This window comes from Canis lupus, chromosome 33 (genome assembly GCF_003254725.2).
Source record: "Canis lupus dingo isolate Sandy chromosome 33, ASM325472v2, whole genome shotgun sequence".
NCBI classification, from domain to species: domain Eukaryota; kingdom Metazoa; phylum Chordata; class Mammalia; order Carnivora; family Canidae; genus Canis; species Canis lupus.
The window spans coordinates 26,084,592-26,105,833 of record NC_064275.1 but is presented as its reverse complement, the minus strand read 5'-3'; the positions used below and the strand labels follow the sequence as shown (position 1 = coordinate 26,105,833).

Sequence of the window (21,242 nt, the reverse complement as noted above, 5' to 3'; positions counted from 1 at the left end):
AGGCAAAATTAAGGCGTGTCACCTCTAGGCTAGGACCTGGAACACAGCTGTTTGCCTCCTCCGTGCTTCCTTTCCCTTTTTGACCACTGGAATCTGAATGTGGTCACCAGCCTAACCGGTGCCTGTAACGACAAGGTCCATAGAGGACAGGATTGTTGCAAAGTGGAAGCAGCCTAGGTCTCTAAATCAGTGGAGGAAAAGAGCTTTCCAAACTGTGGACAAATGTCCTAGATTATTATGCAAACTGTCCTAGATTGCTATGTAAATGAGAAATAAATTCCTTAAGCCTCAGAATTTTGGGATTCTGCTTCTCATAGCAGCTTAGCCTACTCTGAGTAATACAATTACTTAACAGTGTCTGGTGCCAGAACAAAGATAAGTATCCTCTGGAGAAAGAGAACAGCCTGAAGCTTAATTTATCTCTACATTTTTGTTTCATATCATTGGCATTTGGGGCCAGAGAATTCTCTGTTCTGTTAAACTGCCCCTCTCATTGCAGAGCATTTAGCATCCATTGTCTAAGGTCCATTTAATGCTATTAGGCCCTCTCTAACATTTCCATCTATCCTCTGGGTGAGTGGGGCCCAGTGTTAGGCTAAGAACCACTGTACATCTTGACTGTACTGACCCTGATCCTTTCAGGCCATTTGTGCTTCCCTGCTTCCTTTGTTCATGTCATTTGCTTTAGGTAATAATATCCTACCCACTAATTAATTAGAAATTTTAATTTTTTTTTGCTTTTATTTTTAAAAAAGATTATTTACGTAGGTATGTATGTATATATGTATGTATTTATTTGAGAGAGAGAGAGCACACACGTATGAGTGCAGGGGAGTAGGGCAGAGGGAAATGAGAGAATCTTAAGCAGACTTCCCCCTGAGCGCAGAGCCCGACTCAGGGCTTGATCCCACAACCCCAAGAACATGACCTCAGCTGAAACTGAGAGTTGGACACTTAACCAACTGACCCATCTAGGCGCCCCCCTTTTGCCCATTTAATTTTAAATTTCACTTTATTTAATACTTATTGTGATTCCTGGTCTATCAGAGTTTATATAGAGAGATACTCGAAAGGGCATCTTAGGATTTATAATGTGAAGCATAAGATATGCAAAATCAGAATCATTTAAATGGGTGCTACATTTTTCTTTCCTGGAATGGAGCATGCTAGGAATACTTGCCATCTAGAAAAATCAGTTAGAAAACTAAAGGAATGGGCACCTGGGTGGCTCAGTGGCTGAGTGTCTGCCTCTGGCTCAGGTCGTGATCCTGGGGTCCTGGGATCGACTCCCGCATGGGGCTCCCCTTGAGGAGCCTGCTTCTCCCTCTGCCTGTGTCTCTGCCTCTCTGTGTCTCTCATGAATAAATAAATAAATCTTCTAAAAAGAAAACTAAAGGAAGGTTTTCTTCTCATGGTGAATGTACACTAGGGTCATTTGGATTGATATTCTGGTTCAGAACTAGAAAATCTAGGGGGAAATCTATCTGTTGGCATCAGAGGGCCAAGAAGTTAAATCCAGAACTATGGAACCATAATGTAAAATGGGAAGGAAATCTGGAAAAGATAAGCCTAGTATTGGGGAATACTTTTCCCTTTGGGGTGTCTGCTGATTTCAAAAAAGGGAGCTAAGGGCCTGAGGGCTATCAATGGCCTTGCTGACCTAGGAAAGAAAAAAATATGAGTTCAGGGCCTGTTGTGAGGTGGGTGGCCTTTTGAAAAAAACAAAAACCCAACCTTCAGATGGTGACTCGAAGGGCTATCCCTGAGTACTGTGCACTGGAAATAGAATAGTATTCTGTGGGACTGACGCCCAGTTTTAAGTATTCTCAATTACTGAAACTGGATTAAATGATTCCTAGACTCCTGCAAGAAAAAAAAAAAAGTAAGTTCTTTCTGGGGTTAAATAACATCATCCTCAAGCTTAAATGATTTCTACAACTTTTCATATATTATGTCTGGCACTCAGTCAAAAATAAAGGAACACATAAGGAGGTAAGAAAACATAAACGAATACCCTAAATATAAATAGACCCACAGGGGATCCAGATCAAGGAATTATGAGACTCTAAGCAACTAGTTTTAATAATTCAAAAAAGTAGAAGATCAAGCACTTTTACAGAAATTTGGAAACTATTAAAAGAATCAAATAAAAATTTTATGACTTAAGGGGCGCCTGAGTGGCTCAGTCAGTTAAGCATCTGCTTGTGGCTCAGGTCATGATCCCAGAGTTCTGGGATGGAGCCCTGCATCAGGCTCTCTGCCCAGCAGGGAGCCTGCTTCTTTCTCTCCCTCTGTCTGCCACTCTGCCTATTTGTGCTCTCTCTCTGACAAATAAGTAAAATTTTTTTTTAAAGATTTATTTATTTATTCATGAGAGACAGAGAGAGAGAGGCAGAGACACAGGCAGAGGGAGAAGCAGGCTCCTCTCAGGGAGCCCGATGTGGGACTCAATCCTGGATCCTGGGATCATGCCCTAAGCCGAAGGCAGACGCTCAACCACTGAGCCACACAGGCAGGTGTCCCAATAAGTAAAATCTTTAAAAAAAATTTTTTGTAACTTAAAAATATAACTGAAATTAACAGGGAATGAATCTAACAAACATATAGAAGACTCCTTTGCAGAAAATTATAAAGCATCATTCAGATACATTAGCACTTCAATAAATGAACAGAAGTGCAATGATCATGGTTTACAAAGAAGTAATGACAAAGAATTTTCTTTTAGAGAAATAAGCTGCCAAATATTGCTTTATTGTCTATTTATTTACTTACTTAAAGATTGTATTGATTTATCTGAAAGAGAGAAAGTGAGTGAGAGTGTGAGCAGGAGGAGGGGTGGAGGGAGAGATGGGGCTCTGACCCCAGGACCCTGGGATCATGACCTGGGCTGAAGGCAGCCGCTTAACTGAGCCACCCAGGCACAGTAAATTAATTTATTTTAAAAAATATTTTATTTATTTATTCATAAGAGACACAGAGAGAGGCAGAGACATAGGCAGAGGTGGAAGCAGGTTCCATGCAGGAAGCCTGATGGGGGACTCGATCCCGAGACTCTGGGATCATGCCCTGAGCCAAAGGCAGCTCAACCGCTGAGCCACCAGGGCGTCCCAAAGAAGTTAATTCTTAAACTGATCTTTTAGATTCAAAATATTCCGGTCAGAATCCCAATAAAGGTATATTTATTCTACAAATATCAAAATTTATTATACCACCAAAAAACTCGAGACACTAGGCACAAAGTTAGGCAAAATAGACTATTATCTATTTTTTTTATTGGCAAAGTTTTTCAGAAAACTTTTAAAATCTAATTAAACCACCCGAATCTGTCACTCTAGTCCTGTAAATTCTAATCGAGGTATCCTGATGGTTATATGTGCTATTGTTTACACTGTTAAGATCCACATGTAAAGCCATTACACAAATAAATAATCAATGTCAAAATTCAAATGGTTTATCGTGTTTTACCACAGAAGTAAAGGTCACAAAAATTGGGAAGTCTACATTTCAATCCACATTAGATTTTAACAGTATGCAAAATTTCACATAGGAGAATGGTTTATTATAAAAGACTGTAGATAAAATTCAGATAACAAGTTATATACAAAATTAAGAGAAGATTCTACTTGAAAAAATGAAAAAGGCAGCTTAGAAACACATCTGTGTACATAAAGGCACTTCATTATGACAAAGATGAAACTAGAGAGCAATGAGAGAAGTGTGATCTTTTCAAAAATTGATACGAGGTTAATGGATACCTATATGGGAAAAAAAAGAAACTTAACTCCTACCTTATGACAAGCACAAAATTCAATTCCAGGTTTAAATGTGACAGGAATAATGATAAAGCTTCTGGAATAGCACTGTCCAACAGTGCTTTCTATGTTGACAGAAATGTTCTGTATGTGTACTGTCCAATATGGTAGCCACAAATCATAAGTGGTTATTGAGCACTTGAAAGGGGGTCAGTATGTGTCCAGTGGGTGGCCACTGAGGAAAATAATTTTTATTTTATTTCATTTCAACTAATCTAAATTTCAAATTAAATAGCCACGAGTGGCTGGTAACTACTGAACCAGACAATGTAGTTCTATAGTATAAGGGAATATAAAAATAAACTTGGAGCAAGCAAAGATTTCTCTCTCTCTCTCTCTTTTGCATTATGGTCTTTGCTACATCCAAGATGTAGACTCTCTCTGAACTGGTTTCTATTCAGTTCTTCCTTTTTGTAAATACAGGTCACATCTTCCTGTTTGTCTAATTTTTTTTAACAGTACAGTACATGCTGTGGGTGACACAATATAAAGATTCTGGATCCTTTTATCCTTCTCTAAAATGGTTGATTTTTGTGTTAGTAGGCAGTTCAGATAATAACTGATCACCCTGAACTTGCATAGGCTTAATTTTGTGTGTTTTTTTTTTTAAAGATTTATTTATTTATTCATTCAGAGAGAGCGAGAGAGAGGCAGAGACACAGGTAGAGGGAGAAGCAGGCTCCATGCAGGGAGCCCGATGTGGGACTCGATCCCACGTCTCCAGGATCACACCCGGGGCTGCAGGCGGCGCTAAACCGCTGCGCCACCAGGGCTGCCCAATTTTGTGTTTTATTAAGGTAGATAAGTAGAAATCAAAGTGTTTCCCAAGCCCTCCCTCACTTGGTAGGACTCAATCTCCAAATTGTCTCCTCTGCAGATTTTTGTCAGGGCTTGTGTATGGTAGGTCTAAGTAGAACAGGTCTTATTTTACCAAGAGCATAGTCCCTGATATTAAATTCTGGGCTAGATTCTTGTGTCTCAGCAGAAGCCCAAGGTATTAACAAAGTGTTAATGAGGTCTTACCATTCTGGCTGAGCCAGAAATTCTGAGTCCAGCTCTGCTTGCCCTCTACTGTATTCGTTCTGCTTTCAACCTCCTAGCAGTCTTTCTGGTAAGCCTCTGGTGGCTTTGCCCTTTACATGTGCAGTCCATTTCCCAGCCAAGGCTTGCTGAGGACCCCACACAGTCTTCTGCGGAGTCCCCTTCTGCACACTCTCTTCTTTACAATCAGTAAGAAAAAGGCATCCCAACAGTGGGCAAGAGGCTTGAACAGGTGTGTCACAAAAAAAGGATACTTTTTTGTTCAACAAAACACTTAAAAAGATATCACTATAATGACATTTAACATGTTAAATGCATGCACAGTTAGTAGCATTTCCAACTTCAAAAAGACTAACATTGCCAAGTATTAGTAAAGATGTGGAACAATGAGAAATTTCATGTCCTGCTGGTAGGACGATAAACCGATACAACTGCTTTGGGAAAGTCTGGCATCATCTATCAGACTAGGCCTATACTATAACCAGTACTTCTATTCCTAGCTATGTATCCAACAGAAATGTGTATAGAGGTGCAGGAAGAATGTAGGAGAACATTCCTACAGTATTGTTTGTGACCGTCAAACACCGGAAACAATCCAAATGTTCATCAAAAGTATAATGGGCAAATTGTTGCTCATTCATACAACGGACCGTCATACCAATGTGCTGAACTTCTTCCATTTGTCCCTCCAAATTCCTGTACTTCATCTTATCACGCTATCTGAAGTGAGGAGAAGGAATACATGGCCTGAAGCATATAGGTGAAATGGTCATTTTTAAAGAAATGAGATACCCTTAGTCTGAGCCTAGAGGGAAAGTGAGAGATGAGCTATCAAAATAGCCATAATTTGGGTGATGGGATCTTAATCTTCTTTAAGAAGTATGAAGCAAGATTAGGATGGAGTCAACAAAATGAAGATTTTTCTGTTTACTAGAATCATTAATAGAAGCCAAATAAATGTAAAATCATGGCTGTAACAAAATCTAGGAAGAAAATCAACATTATTTTTAACTACTTCATGAGACTCTTGCTTTTGCAGTAATGGAATTGGATAATGTTTAATGTTTTACCCAGGTCTCGAAGTTTAAACCAAGAACATACAGACAGTATTTATTATTGAAATGAACTAAAAATACCTACAACATATAAAGAAATAAAATGCTTACTTGGCTGACGTGCACTGGTGTTAAAATTAAGTCCAGAACTCCAGACCAGCCAGCAAATACACCAAGTGGTATGGCATATGCTAAAGCAATCATCAAAAATCTCATGTTGCTGTAAAAGAGAAAATATTATTACAGATTCAAAATCTTGAATTTAAATTCTTACTCATGAAAAATGTAAATCATTTGGAAATCAGAAGAGCAGAATCAGAAAAAGAAAATACTTGTCTGTTAAAAATTCAAAGTTCTTTAAATTTTTTGTTTTTATAAAATCTTTTTTGTTCACATTGCTTAAAATTGTCAATGTTTATTATATAGATGAATTACCAACATTATTTCACAGAATGAATAGGTAGGTTCAGTTGAAAAAAAGCTCTTATTTGAAAGGATAAATTACTATTTCTCCTTATGAATGAGGCAGAAGAAAAAATCAAAGAATACAAAGAAATACAAAATTTGCTAATTTTATTATTTTCAGAGGGCAGTTTTAACTATTGTTTTATTGCTATTAAAGTTTGTATCAGGGCAGCCCACATGGCTCTGCCTTCAGCCCAGGGTGTGATCCTGGAGACCTGGGATCGAGTCCATCAGGCTCCCTGCATGGAGTCTGCTTCTCCCTCTGCCTGCATCTCTGCCTCTCTCTCTGTCTCTCATAAATAAATAAAATATTTAAAAAATATGTTAAAGTTTGTATTAGTCAAAGACTTGAAAAGGCAATACAATGGAAATGGCTCAAAACCAAAAAGTATAAAAATATGGGGAAAACATGTCTCTCTTATCTCATTCCCCTCTTCCCACAATTACCAGTATTACTACTTTCTTGGGCAACTTCCCAGAAACATTGCAAAATATGCAAGCCTATGTATATATACAAGCGTGTGTGTACACACACACATACATATTATTACATATTATTCCGTTAATTTATATATATTTTTATTACATATACTATGTTGTTATATATACGTGTGTATCAATACATATGTTCTCAACTCTGTGTGTGTCTATATATATATTCTTCTCCCAATCTTTTTATATAAGTGGTAGCATATTACAACCACTGGCTGAATTTTAGTTTTTTAACTTAGTAAGTCTTAGAACTCTTCCGTAGTCAATAAGGAGTTTCCTCATTCTTTCTTAGAGCTGCATAGAACTCCATTATGTTGCTATATCATAATTTATTTAACCAGTCCTCACTGAGAAATATGTATTTTTATTATATATAATAAAGGTATTATAAAATTATATATATGTGTGTGTATATGAATATAACACCTTTGCTTTTACAGTCATATCACATGTGGACTAGTACATTTGGAGAATTGAATTCTAAAAGTGCAACTGCCATGTCAAAAGAGTATGTGTATTTGTAATTTCAATAGATAATGCCAATTGCCCTCTACAGAGATTGTACTTCTACATACCTATCAAAATAGCTAAAACAAAAACATAGTGATAACACCAAAGTCTGGTTTAGATGCATAGAAACTAGATGATTCATATATTGCTTGTGGTAATGAAAAATGGTACAGCCACTCTGGAAAACAGCCTGGCAGTTTTTTTTTTTTTTAAACTAAATATGCAACAACCATATAATCCAGCAATTGCACTCCTGGGCATTTATCCCAGAGAAATGAAAATTTATGTTCCCACAAAAACCTGCATACGAATGTTATTTGTAATAGCCAACCCCCACCCTAGAATCAACACAGATGTCCCTTAGCAGGTGAATAGTTAAACAAACTGTACATCCACACCATGTAATACTTTTCAGCAGTAGAAAGGAGTAACTACAGATACACAAAACAACCTGGTTGACTCTTCAGAGAATTATTTTTTTCAAATTTTAATTTAAATTCTGGTTAGTTAACATAAATCATAATATTGTGTTCAGGTGTAGAATTTAGTGATTCATTACTTACACACGACACCCAGTGTTCATCGCTAAAGTGCCCTCCTTAAAACCCACCACCCATTTAACCCATCCCCTGCCTACCTCCTCTCCAGCAAGCCTGTTTGTTCTCTATAGCTTAAAGTCTGTTTTCTGGTTTGCCTCTCTCTCTTTCAAAGTCAATCCCCAAATTTATATACTATATGATTTCATTTATATAACATTCTTGAAGTGACATTATAGTAATGGAGAACAGATCAGTTTTTGCCAGGGGTTAATGAACTGGGGCAGGGGAGATGTGGCTACAAAAGGACAAAAAAAGGGACCCCTGAGATGATGGAAATATTTTGCATATTGACTATCAATGTTAATTTTCTGGTTGTGGTATTATACAACAGTTTTGTAAGATGTTATCACTGGAGGAAACTGGTTATGGAGCCCTCTGTATTATTTCCTACAACCGCATTTTTATTGATTCATGTGAATCTAAATTATCTCACAAATAAGTTTAATTTAAAAAATGTAATAGAAATTACATACCATTAACAATAGCTAGGAAAGCCCAAGATCTCTAGGGGTGGAAAGAAAAAATAACCTTTAATCTAATTAAGGGCACAGAATATTATCTAAATAGATGGAGAAAAAGTCTGTATTGTCAATTCACCCCAAATTAATCTATAAATTCAATATAACCATTAATGTCCCAGTTAAATTTTTAAGAAACTTAAGAAATATGATGTAAAGTTTATTTGGAAGAATAAAAGGGCTTCGAAAGCTTTGAAACTTATCTTTAAAAAATATGAAAAAGGAGGACCTTATGCTATCACATATCAAGACAAACTTCATGGCTGTAATAAAAAATTATATGTGAATGGCTCAAGAATAAAGCACAATGGAGGAGAATATAGAGGGCTAGCAAACTGCTAATAATTGTTCAGTAAACAGTGCTAGTTTTTTTATGGGGAAAAACCCACAAAACTCCTGCATCACTAGTTAACATCACATACTATGGTAGATTGTAGGTGGGTTGAATTCCTAAATATAAAAGATAAAGCCAGAAATTTAATAATCAAAGAATCCATGGACAAAATGGATGACATTTATTATTATTATTTTTAAAGATTTACTTATTTATTTTATAGAGATAAATGATGGTGGTGAAAACACTGGAGCATAATCAATGATTTTTTTTTTCCCCAGACAATGGAATTAGAATCTAGAGAAGCAGTTACTCTGATAATCCACAAAGTAATGACTTCGGATGTCCTTTAAAAGGCCAGAGAAAATTACATTGATAGGCTAGGGGACTGGACCATGGCAGGTCCAAAGAACTTGCCCTAGAGAGTCCTCTCCTAGAGGTAATGCTGCAGACTTAACAAATAATGGAAGAAATGAAGAAATGTCAGGCATCAATGAAAAAGGTTTTTTACAGAGAGGAAAGATCTTACACTTTATGGTTTTAACAGAGAATAAAGATCTTGACTGTAGGGTAATTAGAAGAAAACACAGGGTATCTATCGTAGTCAGAATGATAATTTTAGGTTGTTTTTCCTTGTCAGAACAATTGTTTATACAACTCCTTAGCTTAAAATCCTTCAGTGATCCCTCATTTTCTAGACTAGTCCAAATTATTAGCCTGGCATAATAGGACCTAACCTAACACTCTCCTGCTTTCTTGATTGCTCTCTAAACTGGCACTGCGCAAAGAAAAACTTAAATAGCATTAAAAAAACAAAACAAAACTATCATTTTAAACCGTCATCTTACACATACGCACCACTGGTCACCATCCGATTTAACTAATATTTTTATTTGCCTATTATGTGGAAGACAATATTCTACATGCTGCAGAGATGTGATTTTTTTTTTTTTTAGAGATGTGATTTTTAAACTTTTTGCTATACTCCAAAAGTAGGAAGTATATTTTTACTTTGTGATCTACCCACATATACATCCGTATATTCTGAAGGAAAAGTCTCACAAAAAAATATGTATCCTTACTACATGATACAATAATATTTCCGTTCTAGCTTATTTCATTCTATTTTTTTTCCAAGGTGCTCTACCTACTAAATTAGTTGGTTGAACCAAAGTTTGAAAAACAGTGTTTATATAGCTATGCTAAGTTGGTAGCCGCCAGCAAGACAAAGCTCTGAACATTTGAAATGTGGTTAATGCAACTGAAGAACTGAGTTTTTCATTTCATTTCATTGTAATTGAACCAAATTTAACAACAGAAACAATGAAAAAGTGCTTTCCCATTAACTACAAATAACTTTTTTGGTAGGACCACATTTCACTTTAACTGCTGCGTTGGGTAAGATACTATACAGCATGCTGGGTGTAGCATGTGTTGTTTCTAGTATTATAAATCTGTCACTGATCTTGGTGTCAATGAACTGACTCAGTTCTCATTTTTTTTCCACACAGATAACTCTGTAATTTGCTTATTTGAATATTTTATGAAGAAAGAGTAAGAGAGAAGAAAATATGTTGCAAATTTCACGATGAATGGCAACTGTGATTTGTTGCAGCACAGCAAAATGAATGCTGTGTAAAAAAAAATTTTAAGACAATTAAGTGGATAATATTAAGGGACATATTCAACAAACAGTAAATTTTATAGGAAGTTTCTTCTCATCAGTCAAAAAGGAATTAAAAAAAATTAGTTGCCCAAAATCAGAATTAAATGTCCAATGAACATTAAAAAAATTTTTTTTCACAGATATGAGTTACCACTTTGGCCAGCCATAAAATGGCTGGGATTCCCATACAAAAAGAAAACCATTTTTATTTTTAAAAAATTGTTTTTTAAAGATTTTATTTATTTGAGAGTGAGCAAGCATGAGCGAGGGCAAGGGTAGGGGCAGGGAAGAAGGACAGACTCCCCACTGAGCAGGGAGCCCAACACAAAGTAGGGTTCATTCCCAGGACCCTGAGATTATGACCTTAGCCAAAGGCATATGCTTAACTAAATGAGCCACCCAAGCGCCCCAAGGAAACCACTTTCAGATGAAGAGATGATAAAAGAAATTGTTATTTCAGCTATGGGAATTTTGTTAAAAATGATGAAAAAAATTAAAAATCTATTCTATAGAAGTGAAAGATCTTCCATTAAGGCCCAGATAATTGCCTGAAGAATATGATTTTTCAAATAATATCAAAGATGTATTGATCCAAAATTTGAAATACTGCTAGTTTTTTTTTTTGTTTGTTGTTTTTAACATAGGCTCCACACCCAGCATGGAGCCCAATGTGGGGCTTGAACTTATAATCCTGAGGTTAAGACCTGAGCTGAGATCAAGAGTTGGATGCTTAACCAACTGAGCCACTCAGTGCCCCACAAGTAGTCATTTTGAACCTTAGATAGTATAATGAGGGAGATTGCTCAATTAAAACTTTTTCAATTGTAAATTTAATATTTATTTATTTATTTTAAAAATATTTTATTTATTTATTCATGAGACACAGAGAGAGAGAGAGAGAGAGGCAGAGACACAGGCACAGGGAGAAGTAGGCTCTATGCAGGGAGCACGACATGGGACTTGATCCCGGGTCTCCAGGATCAGGCCCTGGGCCAAAGGCGGAGCTCAACCGCTGAGCCACCTGGGCTGCCCCAATTGTAAATTTAATATTTAAATGCATACTAAGGGATGTCTGAGTGGCTCAGTGGTTGAGCATCTGCCTTCGGCTCAGGGCATGATCCTGGGGTCCAGATCCAGTCTCACATCGGGCTCCCTGTCGGGAGCCTCCTTCTCCCTCTACCTATGTCTCTGCCTCTCCCCCTCTCATGAATAAATAAATAAATAAATCTTAAAAAAAAACAAATAAATGCAGACTAAGTATTTCTAATGAAAATTTAGCATCTGAATTAAGATGTGCTTTAAGTGTAAAGTACACAACTGGATTTCAAAAATTTGATATGAATAAAATAAAATATCTCAATAATTTTGAGTATTTATTACATACTAAAATAATACTTCAATATATTGGGTTAAATAAAATATATTATTAATATTAGTTTTAGGGGCACCTTGGTGGCTCAATGGTTGTGTCTGCCTTTGGCTCAGGTCATGATCTCCAGGTCCTGGGACTGACCCCCATGTTAGGCCTCTGGCTCAGCAGGGAGCCTGCCTCTCCCTCTCCCTCTGCCTCTCCCCCTGCTCATGCTCTTTCCCTCTCTCTCTCTCTGCATCTCGCTGTCTCAAATGAATAAATAAAGTCCTTAAAAAGGTGAAATAAAATAAAATAAATTTTACCTGTTTCTTTTACTTTTTTTAATGAGGCTACTAGAAAAATTTAAATTACATATGTGGTTCATATTATATTGCTATTGGACAATATTACTAAGGAGGCTATAAAGACATAGTTCTTGGCCACATGGAACTTACCATTGGTAGGAAGGGAAAAAAAAAGAAGAGAAAGAACCAATTACACAGTTGCTGATGAATCAATAAAAACTTATCACAACAAACTGAGAAAAAAATTCAAAAGATAAGTTCCAGTGGCCCAACTGCAAATCATAATCATCTGTGACAGTCTATATATTCAAAGAGTCAAATTTAATGCTGAGCATTTGAACCTTCAAGGGTAGAGTTTAATTTTAGTTAAGTTGTATCAATAAAACAAAATATTAAGTTTTTCAAAGTATGATGCCACTAGAGGTATAGAAGACTGATTTTAGGTGGTATGTAAATAAACCTCATATATTTTATTCACTCTATATTGACTAGTACTTGTTTATTTTAATGCAAATTAAGAAATGCATAATGAATAAAAAATTTAAATATTTGGAAAATATAATAAACACATAAAACCCATGATTCCACAGGTACTGTTATGTGATGTTTCCTTATAAAATTATTCAAATACAAGTTTTGTTTTTAAAATGTTAAGTAATAACAGCATTGGTGGTATGCAGAAAAAAAAATAAAAATTATAGAGGTTTTTGTTTTGGAGATTTTTAAAATAAGATTTTTTTTTTTTTTTTAAATTTGAGAGAAGAGAGAGAGAGAGAATAAGAGAGGCAGAGGAAGAGGGAGAGGCTGGATTTTAAAACTCTGGGATCATGACCTGAGCTAAAAGCAGACCTTTAACTGACTAGCCACTCAGGTGCCGCAGTAGATTTGATAGGGGTACCTCAGTGGCACAGTCAGTTAAGCATTTGACTCTTGGTTTTGGCTCAGGTCATGATCTCATGGGTCTTGAGATTTAGCCCCGCAATGGGCTCTGCACTCTGTGAGGAGTCTCCTGAGCTTCTCCCTCTCCCTCCACTCCTCTCCACTGTGTACACATGCTCTCTTTCTTTCTCTCTCTCAAATAAATAAATAAATCTTAAAAATAGATTTCTGATAGGAAACTCTTCTAAACTATTTAATCATACTTTATCAATTATTTGCAACCTAATTAATGGGTTGCTGAAAAATTACTATCCTAAATTACCTTTAAATAAATGTGAAATTATTGCAAGGTGCTAGTCAAAAAAACCTTTCACTGTTCAAAGGAAGACTGAATGTTACAGAGATTCCTTGTGCAAAAGAGGAGGAAGAAATTTAGAAACGAATCAACATTTCTGCTTACTGTATTTCTTCTAAGTCATACTGTTTCTAATTTTGGCATGCATCTGTTCCTTCTTTTTGTTTCATGTTACTTCTTAGTTTGTCATAGTAATATGTTCCCATTATCAGGATAGCAGCAGAATTGAGTACCTCACTTTGTTATCTGAGAATGATATTCTACCTTATATCTTGTAATTTGGATAAGAATTAAATTTTAACATTTTGAAATTAAGAAATTAAGAAAACCCAAACCACTCAGTGATTCAAAGTATATTTACCTTAATAACCTACAAAAGCTCCGCCGATAACTCAATCGCTGGCTAGCTGCAGCAACACTGGGAGGGAGTGGAGGCCGGGGTGGGAAATAAGCTAGTGTTGCAGAAAATAGTAAGCAGACAACTCCAAATTCTGCGGGCAGGAGAGGAAAAAAAAAATGTTAACCAGACAACATAGAAAGTTCGGTGTTTCAAGTATTTATCAAACAAATCGTTAATTAACTAAGCTCTATGCATAAAAAGATCAGCAAAATATAGTACCTTGCAAAATTAGTTCAGTCTTGTGAAAAAGGAAAGATATGTAAAGATAAATTTCAGCAGGTCATAGGTAGGAAGTCATATTATGATACACTATATAGATGAAAAAATTGAGGCAATAAACAAATGCTAGTCTATGGAGAAAACACTGAAAACCAACAACAGTGTACTCTAAGATTTTGAACCAGAAATAAGGTGACTAATAGGTATGGTACTCAGAAAAAAAGGATATAGTACAGAAACTGTAGGAACAGGATAGGAAAAGTCTTATTTGATCAAAGATTGGATATGCCAAGTACAGTGTAGGACACACTCAATTTATAGGCTGTATGGGGAATTTGAACAAAACAGGAAAGCATCCAAAAATAAGAAACCAAGAAACAGAAAGCAAAATTGAATGAATAGAAAGACTAGCTAATGTAGAATATTATTACTTGAAGTAAAATGAACATCCAAACAATCTTAATTGGTACCATTAATAAGAAAAAGATCCTAGGAGTCCTGATCATTCCCTCCAGAGTTCTGGCACTTGTAAGTTCCAACTTCTGTTGTGTCCAATTTAGTAGAAAAGCATGACTCCCAACAGGAAAGTTAGGAAACTTGGAGTAGAGACCTGCCTATGCCACTAATTAACTTGTAATTTGAATGAATCCTTTATTCTTTGTGGTCAATAAAGGGACTGGACTAAGTGATTCCCAGAGTCCATTCAATTGGATAATTTTAGTTATAATTCTAGGGCCATATTCTTAGCAAAAGGTACAATTTTCATATAAGACATTTAAATATAGATAATGTCTTTGTTCTTTGTCAGTCTGAGGAGCAATAAAAAGTTAATGAACTGTTTTAATTTACATATCATCTAATTAAAAACTAGGAATGAGTATCTACCATATACTTATTGGCTATTTGTATTTCTTCTTCTGGGATTGCCTTGTTCATATTCGCTCTATTGGCATTTTTGTAAATAGCTTCAGAGATATAATTTGCACAATATACAATTCACACATTTAGAATGCACAATGATTTTAGTGGATGAATTAATGAATCGCAGAATGATTTCTTATTCACAGAATTGTGCAACCATTACCACAATCAATATTAGGACTTTTTCATCATCCCCCAAAAAAACTCTGTACCCATTACCCATTTCCCACCCCCAAATCTCCCAGCCTCAGGCAACCACTCCCTAATCTTCATTCTTTGGATTTGAGTATAATGGACATCTCATATAAATGGAATCATATGTAGTCTTTGTGACCTGCATCTGTCATTTAGCATAAGGTTTTCAAGGTTCAACTATGTTGGAGCATGCATCAGTACTTTTTTTCTTTTATACTGCCAAATGATAGTCCACTGAATGGATAAAGCACATTTTTTTATCCACTTAGTTGACAGATATTTGGACTGCTTCCACTTTTTGGCTATTATGGATGACGCTACTATGGATATGTGCATACATTTTTGTATGAATGTTGTTTTCACTTCACTTGGGCATATACTCAGTAATGCAATTGCTGGGTCATACGATAATAATATGTTTAACACTTTGATATATGTGCTGTTGAAGTGAGCACTACATTTAATACTTTGAAGAACCATAGTGGTTGTGCCATTTTATTTTCCTACTAGCAATATATGAGGATTCCAAATCCTCCACTTGTTCACCAACATTTATTTCCCATTTTTAAAAAATATTTTTATTTTTTAAAGATTTGAGAGAGAGGGAGAGAGAGTACATGAGTGTGAGTGGGGGGAGGGGAAGAGGTAGACAAAAAGGGAGAATCTCCAGTAGACTGCTCTGGGCACAGAGTCCAATGTGGGACTCAATCTCACAATCCTGGGATCATGGTCTGAGCTGAAACCAAGACTCAGACACATAATGAATTGAGCTACCCAGATGCTCCATGAAAGATTTTATCTTCTTTAGTAATCTCTATACCCAGCGTGGGGCTTGAAAACACAACTCTTGAGTTCAAGAATCACACGCTCAACCAACTGAACCAGCCAGAACTCCTTCTCATTTTACTGATTATAGCCATCCTACTGGATATAAAGTAGATCTCATTATGGTTTTGATTTGTATTTCCCTAATGACTAATCATGACAAGCATCTTTCATGGGCTTGTTGGTCATATGTATATCTTCTATGGAGAAATTTGAGTCCTTTGTCCATTTTTTAATTCAGTTGTCTTTCTGTTGTTGAATTGTAAGAGTTCTTTACATATTCTGGATAGAAGTCCTTTATCAGATATAGGATTTGCAACTTTTTTCTCCCTTTCCCAAACGGAGTTGTCTTTTCACTTTGTTGATGGGTATCCTTTGAAACATAAAAGTTTTTAATTTTGATAAAATTCAATATATCTATTTTTTCTTTTGTCACTTGTGCTTTTAAGATTTCACACCTAACCTTAGCAAGGTCACAAAGAGTTACTCCTAGGTTTTCTTCTAAGAGTTTTTAGTTTCAGCTCTTACATTAAGGTATATAATCCATTTTGAGTTAATTTTTATGTATGATGTAAGGAAGGGGTTCAAATGGATTCTTTTGCATGTGGACATCTAGTTATTTTAGCAACATTTACTGAAAATACTATTCTTTCTCTATTGAGTTGTCAAGTTTTATTTAAGTCATCTCCCCATATCCCTATTGGGGCTTGAACTCATAACCCTGAGATCAAGAGTTGCATGCTCTTCTGATGAGCCAGCCAGGTGCCTCGAATTGTCTTGGTACTCTTATGAAAAGTCAATTGGCTCTAAATGTAATGGTTCCTTTTTTTTAGAATCTCACTTCTGTTCCATTGATTTATGTCTATTCTATCCTTATGGCAATACCCTACTGCCTTAATTAATGAAGCCGAGTTTGTAGTAGGTTTTGAAATTAGGAAGTGTGAGTTCTCCAGCTTTGCTCTTTTTCAAGACTGTTTTGGCTATTTTGAGTCCCTTGCATTTCCATATAAATTTTGGGATCAGCTTGTCAATTTCTTTTTATTCACTGATTTAATTTGGGGGGATCTGCTTGCCAATTTCTGCAACAAAAGTAGCTGAATTGTACCAAATGTGTAGATCAATTTGGGGAATATTACCATATTCACAATATTAAACTTTCCAATCCATCAATATGGGAAGTCTCTCCATTTCTTTAGGTCTTCTTTAATTTCTTTCAACAGTGTTTTATAGTCTTCAGAATGCAAGTTTTATATTTATTTTGTTAAATTTATTCATAAATATTTTATTCTTTTTGAGGCTATTGTAAATTGAATTGTCTTCCTAATTTCATGTTTGCATTGTTCATTGTAAATGTACAGAAATACAATAGATTTTCTTGCACCCTAAAACCTGTTTTAGGATGAACTTATTCATTTCTTTTTTTAAAAGATTTTATTTATTTGACAGAGAGAGAGAGCCAAGCAGGGGGAGCAACAGGTAGAGGGAGAGGGAGTAGCAGGCTGCCCCCTGAGCAGGGAGCCCGATCTGGTGCTCAGTCCCAGGACCCTGGGATCATGACCTGAGCCATAGGCAGAGATCAACTGACTGAGTCACCCAGGCACACCAAACTTGCCCATTCTTGCTGAACTTGTTAGCTCTTGTAATTTGTAGTGGATTTCTAACACGATCAAGGTGTTTTCAACAGAAATAATTTTACTTTTTCTCTTGCAATCCAGATGCCTTTTCTTTTTTTTTCTTACTCAGTGATCCTGATTAGAACCTCCAGCACAATGTTAAATAGGGCAAGAGTAGACATCCTTATCTTATTCCTGATCTTAGGGGAGAATGCCTTTAGTCTTTGATGATTAAATATGAAATGAATCTCATTTGGTCACAGTATATAATCCTTTTTTGTATGTTGTTAGAATTGGTTTGCTAGTATTTTACTCAGGATTTGTGAGTCTATATTCATGAGATGTTGGCTTATGTTTTTTTTTTTTTTTTTTTTATGATGTCTTTTAAATAATTTAGTTTAGGGGCACCTGGGTGGCTCAGTTGGTTAAGTGTCTGCCATCAGCTTGGGTCATAATCCCAGTGTTCTGGGACCCAGCCCTGCATAGGGCTCCCTGCAGAGCTTCTCCTTCTCCCTTTGCCTGCCACTCCTTCTGCTTTTGCTCTGTCACGTGAATTAAAAAATTTTTTTAAATGAACAAAAAATAATTTAGTTTAAGAGTCATTAATTTTTAATGTGGCAATTCTAGCAAAATATTTTTTAATGGAATAAAAGGTCATGGAACAATATTTCAGGAAAGCAGACTGGCAAAAATAAAAGCACTGAAGCAATATCTGGGAAGCTCTGAGTAGAGGCTTCGGCTTCATTGCATAGGAACCATGAACCAGAAGGATGTAGAGCATTAATACATGCCCAATAGTGCCTAAAATCCAGTCACTTAAAAGACACAATCAGTGGGTAAGTTTTCAATTAAAAAAAAAAGATATGACCAAAATAAAGTTTAAAATTGACATGGCACCGCTTTCAGTTTTCCTTACTTTTAAATTTCACTTTTTCTTTATTTTTTAAACAATGAAAAACTAATTTTTTAGAGATTTTATTTTTAAGTAATCTACACCCAATATGGAGCTTCAGCTCACAACAGTGAGATCAAGAATTGCACACTCCATCAACTGAGCCAACCAGGCGTTGGTCAATTTTTTTCTTTAAAAGGAGTTGTCTACGGGGCAGTTAAATGCTTTATATACACCACAGCCTCTGCTTTTGCTTTATTCCCTCTAAAACATATTCTGAAATGTAAATCTCATTGTATAATTCTCTAGCATAAATTCTTCAGAGTATGGCCTTTGCCTACAATATAGTGAATTTCAAACCTATTAGCCTTGCTCAGAAGGCTTATATGGCCTAACTTACCACTAAATTTATCTGTCACTACTCCCACCAAGTTTAAGTCACTCTGGGCTTTGAGTTGCTTGACTATACCAGGCTATCATCTCTTACAAGGCTTATCCTCCATGGCTCCCTCTCTTTCTAGCATGTTCTTCCTCTTGCCCACTGTATTTGGCCAACTTCCTCTCATTCCCTAAGCTCCACCTTAGATGCTGCATCTCTAAGAAGTTCTATTTCATCTCCAAAATAGGGGGTTAGATGCCCCTCCTCCGAGGTCTCAGAGCAACTGTCAACCTTCGGTTATAGCACTTACCACCTTGTTTCACAACTGTTTATCTGTCTGTTCCTCTGGGACACTGTAAGTTCTATGAAAGCAGGAATCATGTCTATCTCAGTGCTTAGCATAGGCACAGTCACATAGGAGGTCAAAATGTATTTGTTCAATTAATAAATTAATACAAAGTTCATCCTAATATGGTCCCATATCTCTCTAGTCTCATTTCCTGCCACTTGTTACTACCTATGCCCAAACACACAAATTTATACCACTTCAGCCATATGAAATTATGTGCAGCTTTTTGGACACACTGAGCTCTCTCATACCATATCTGGCCTTGTAGCTGCTATTTCTTCTATACAGAATAGAAGTGAGCCCTAACTCACTTGAACACTTAGTGAACTCCTATGAAATTCTTAACTTGAATTATCACATTATTGGTGAAGCCTTCCTCAACTTCTCAACTCCTCCCCAAACTCAGGCAAGCACTGTATACCTATTTGTAGTGCAATGGTCTTCTCAGTGATCTCACCAATTCCCAGTGCTTAGCACAGTGCATAGTATATAATAAAACTTATAAAGTGTTTTCTGAATGCAGAAGAAAATAACAAATAGGGGTGGATGTGTTTAAGGAGATCTGTAGGAGACTGTTATGTTATATAAGGGTGGAGTAGGGAGGACTCAACCCTAGAAATAAACAGAAAGGACCAAGAAAATGTTTTGGAAAGGTCAAAATCCCTTATTAATAGACTAAACATACAGAGGATATGAAATGAAGAGAAGAATAAACTGTCGGTGACCTGGGTTTACCAGGTCAGAGAAGAATAGGGAAACTGCAAGGGAGAAAGTGGGCTTCACAGCAACCAATAGATGGTTAACAAATATTTATCGTGGATCATGATGCTTAGTTTTATGTTCTGATAAGATACCTAGAAAAGACATTAGACAATGTGTCCTACAGTGCTTAGTTGTAAATGGATGGGAAGAGTAAAATTAAGAAATAAACTTCCATGAAGCAATAATACATTTCAAACTTAACTTCCTAGAAAAGATAAGTTTTAAATAGGCATCTCCATATTCTATAACAAGAAAAGCACACATGTGTATTTTAGTCCTTTTAAAAAAGTATTTCATAGGAAGTGATCTGTTGTACAGCGTGGAGGGAAGGTGACTGGGAATAAAAGACAAAATAGATAAGCTCCAAAATACCTGCATACAATACAGTTTCTATGAGATCTTTAATGTGGGTCCTGCTCGTCTCTGAAGCAAGAAGAGGTGATGTCCCATTGGGGGCTGGAACAACAAGTGGCCCAACTAAAAATGCACATGCTCCACCGAGATAACTAAGCATTGATGCAATAGCTGTGGCAGTGGCCCGTTCATCGGCAGAAAACCACGTCGTAGAGAGGAATGGAGCTGCATTCATTACTGTTGGGCCTGCCAATCCATTTAACAACTGTCCTCCATGGATTAGTCTGGAATTAAAAAAATTAGAAGGCTGTAAGGCAGTTGAAGCAGACATTTCTATACAAGAAGTCAGCCAAACTACAGTTTAACTGGCAATAAGGATGCAGGTCTGTAAAAAACAGGACACATCTGTAAGGTAAAGTATGTCAAGTCCTCCTGAAGGAGATCAAATACAGTAATATTTGCCTCTTATTCATTTCACAAATATTTACTGAAGCCTCTGATTTATGCCACATACCAAACTAAATACTCCAAAAACCTTGTTTCATTCGTTACAACAACCCTCTGTAGTACCTATTATTATCTTTATTTGTTGAGATGTTAAAGCCTCTGTTTAGAAAGATTAAGATATTTACCCAAGTGCTAATGGGCAAAGCAGAGATTTGGACCCAGGTTGACTTCAAAATCCATATATCGTCTACTAGATTGCCACTTATAAACAGACCTAGTAAGTGCCACCAGCTATTCAAACAAATAATATGGTTGAGCTCAACATATCTTAAAATAAAATGGTATTGGGGCACCTGGGTGGCTCGGTGGGTTAAGTGTCTGCCTTCAGCTCAGGTCACGGGATTCTGGGATCGAGCCCTGCATCAGGCTCCCTGCTCAGCAAGGAGTCTGCTTTCTGCCCTCGCCCCCTGTCTGGGCTCCCCCTGCTTGTGCTCTCTCTGTCAA

General features: G+C 36.4%; 1 protein-coding gene across 1 annotated transcript in view; it reads right to left on the bottom strand.

Annotated features, from left to right (window-relative positions):
* Nucleotides 1–21,242, bottom strand: part of SLC49A4 (solute carrier family 49 member 4) — a 70,713-nt gene that overhangs the window by 25,028 nt on the left and 24,443 nt on the right. The window contains exons 3-5 of the mRNA XM_035709867.2: nt 20,310–20,575; nt 13,744–13,873; nt 6,020–6,128 (exon numbers count right to left, since the gene is read on the bottom strand). Of these exons, the coding sequence (XP_035565760.1) occupies nt 6,020–6,128; nt 13,744–13,873; nt 20,310–20,575 (505 nt within the window). The remainder of the gene's footprint in view (nt 1–6,019; nt 6,129–13,743; nt 13,874–20,309; nt 20,576–21,242) is intronic.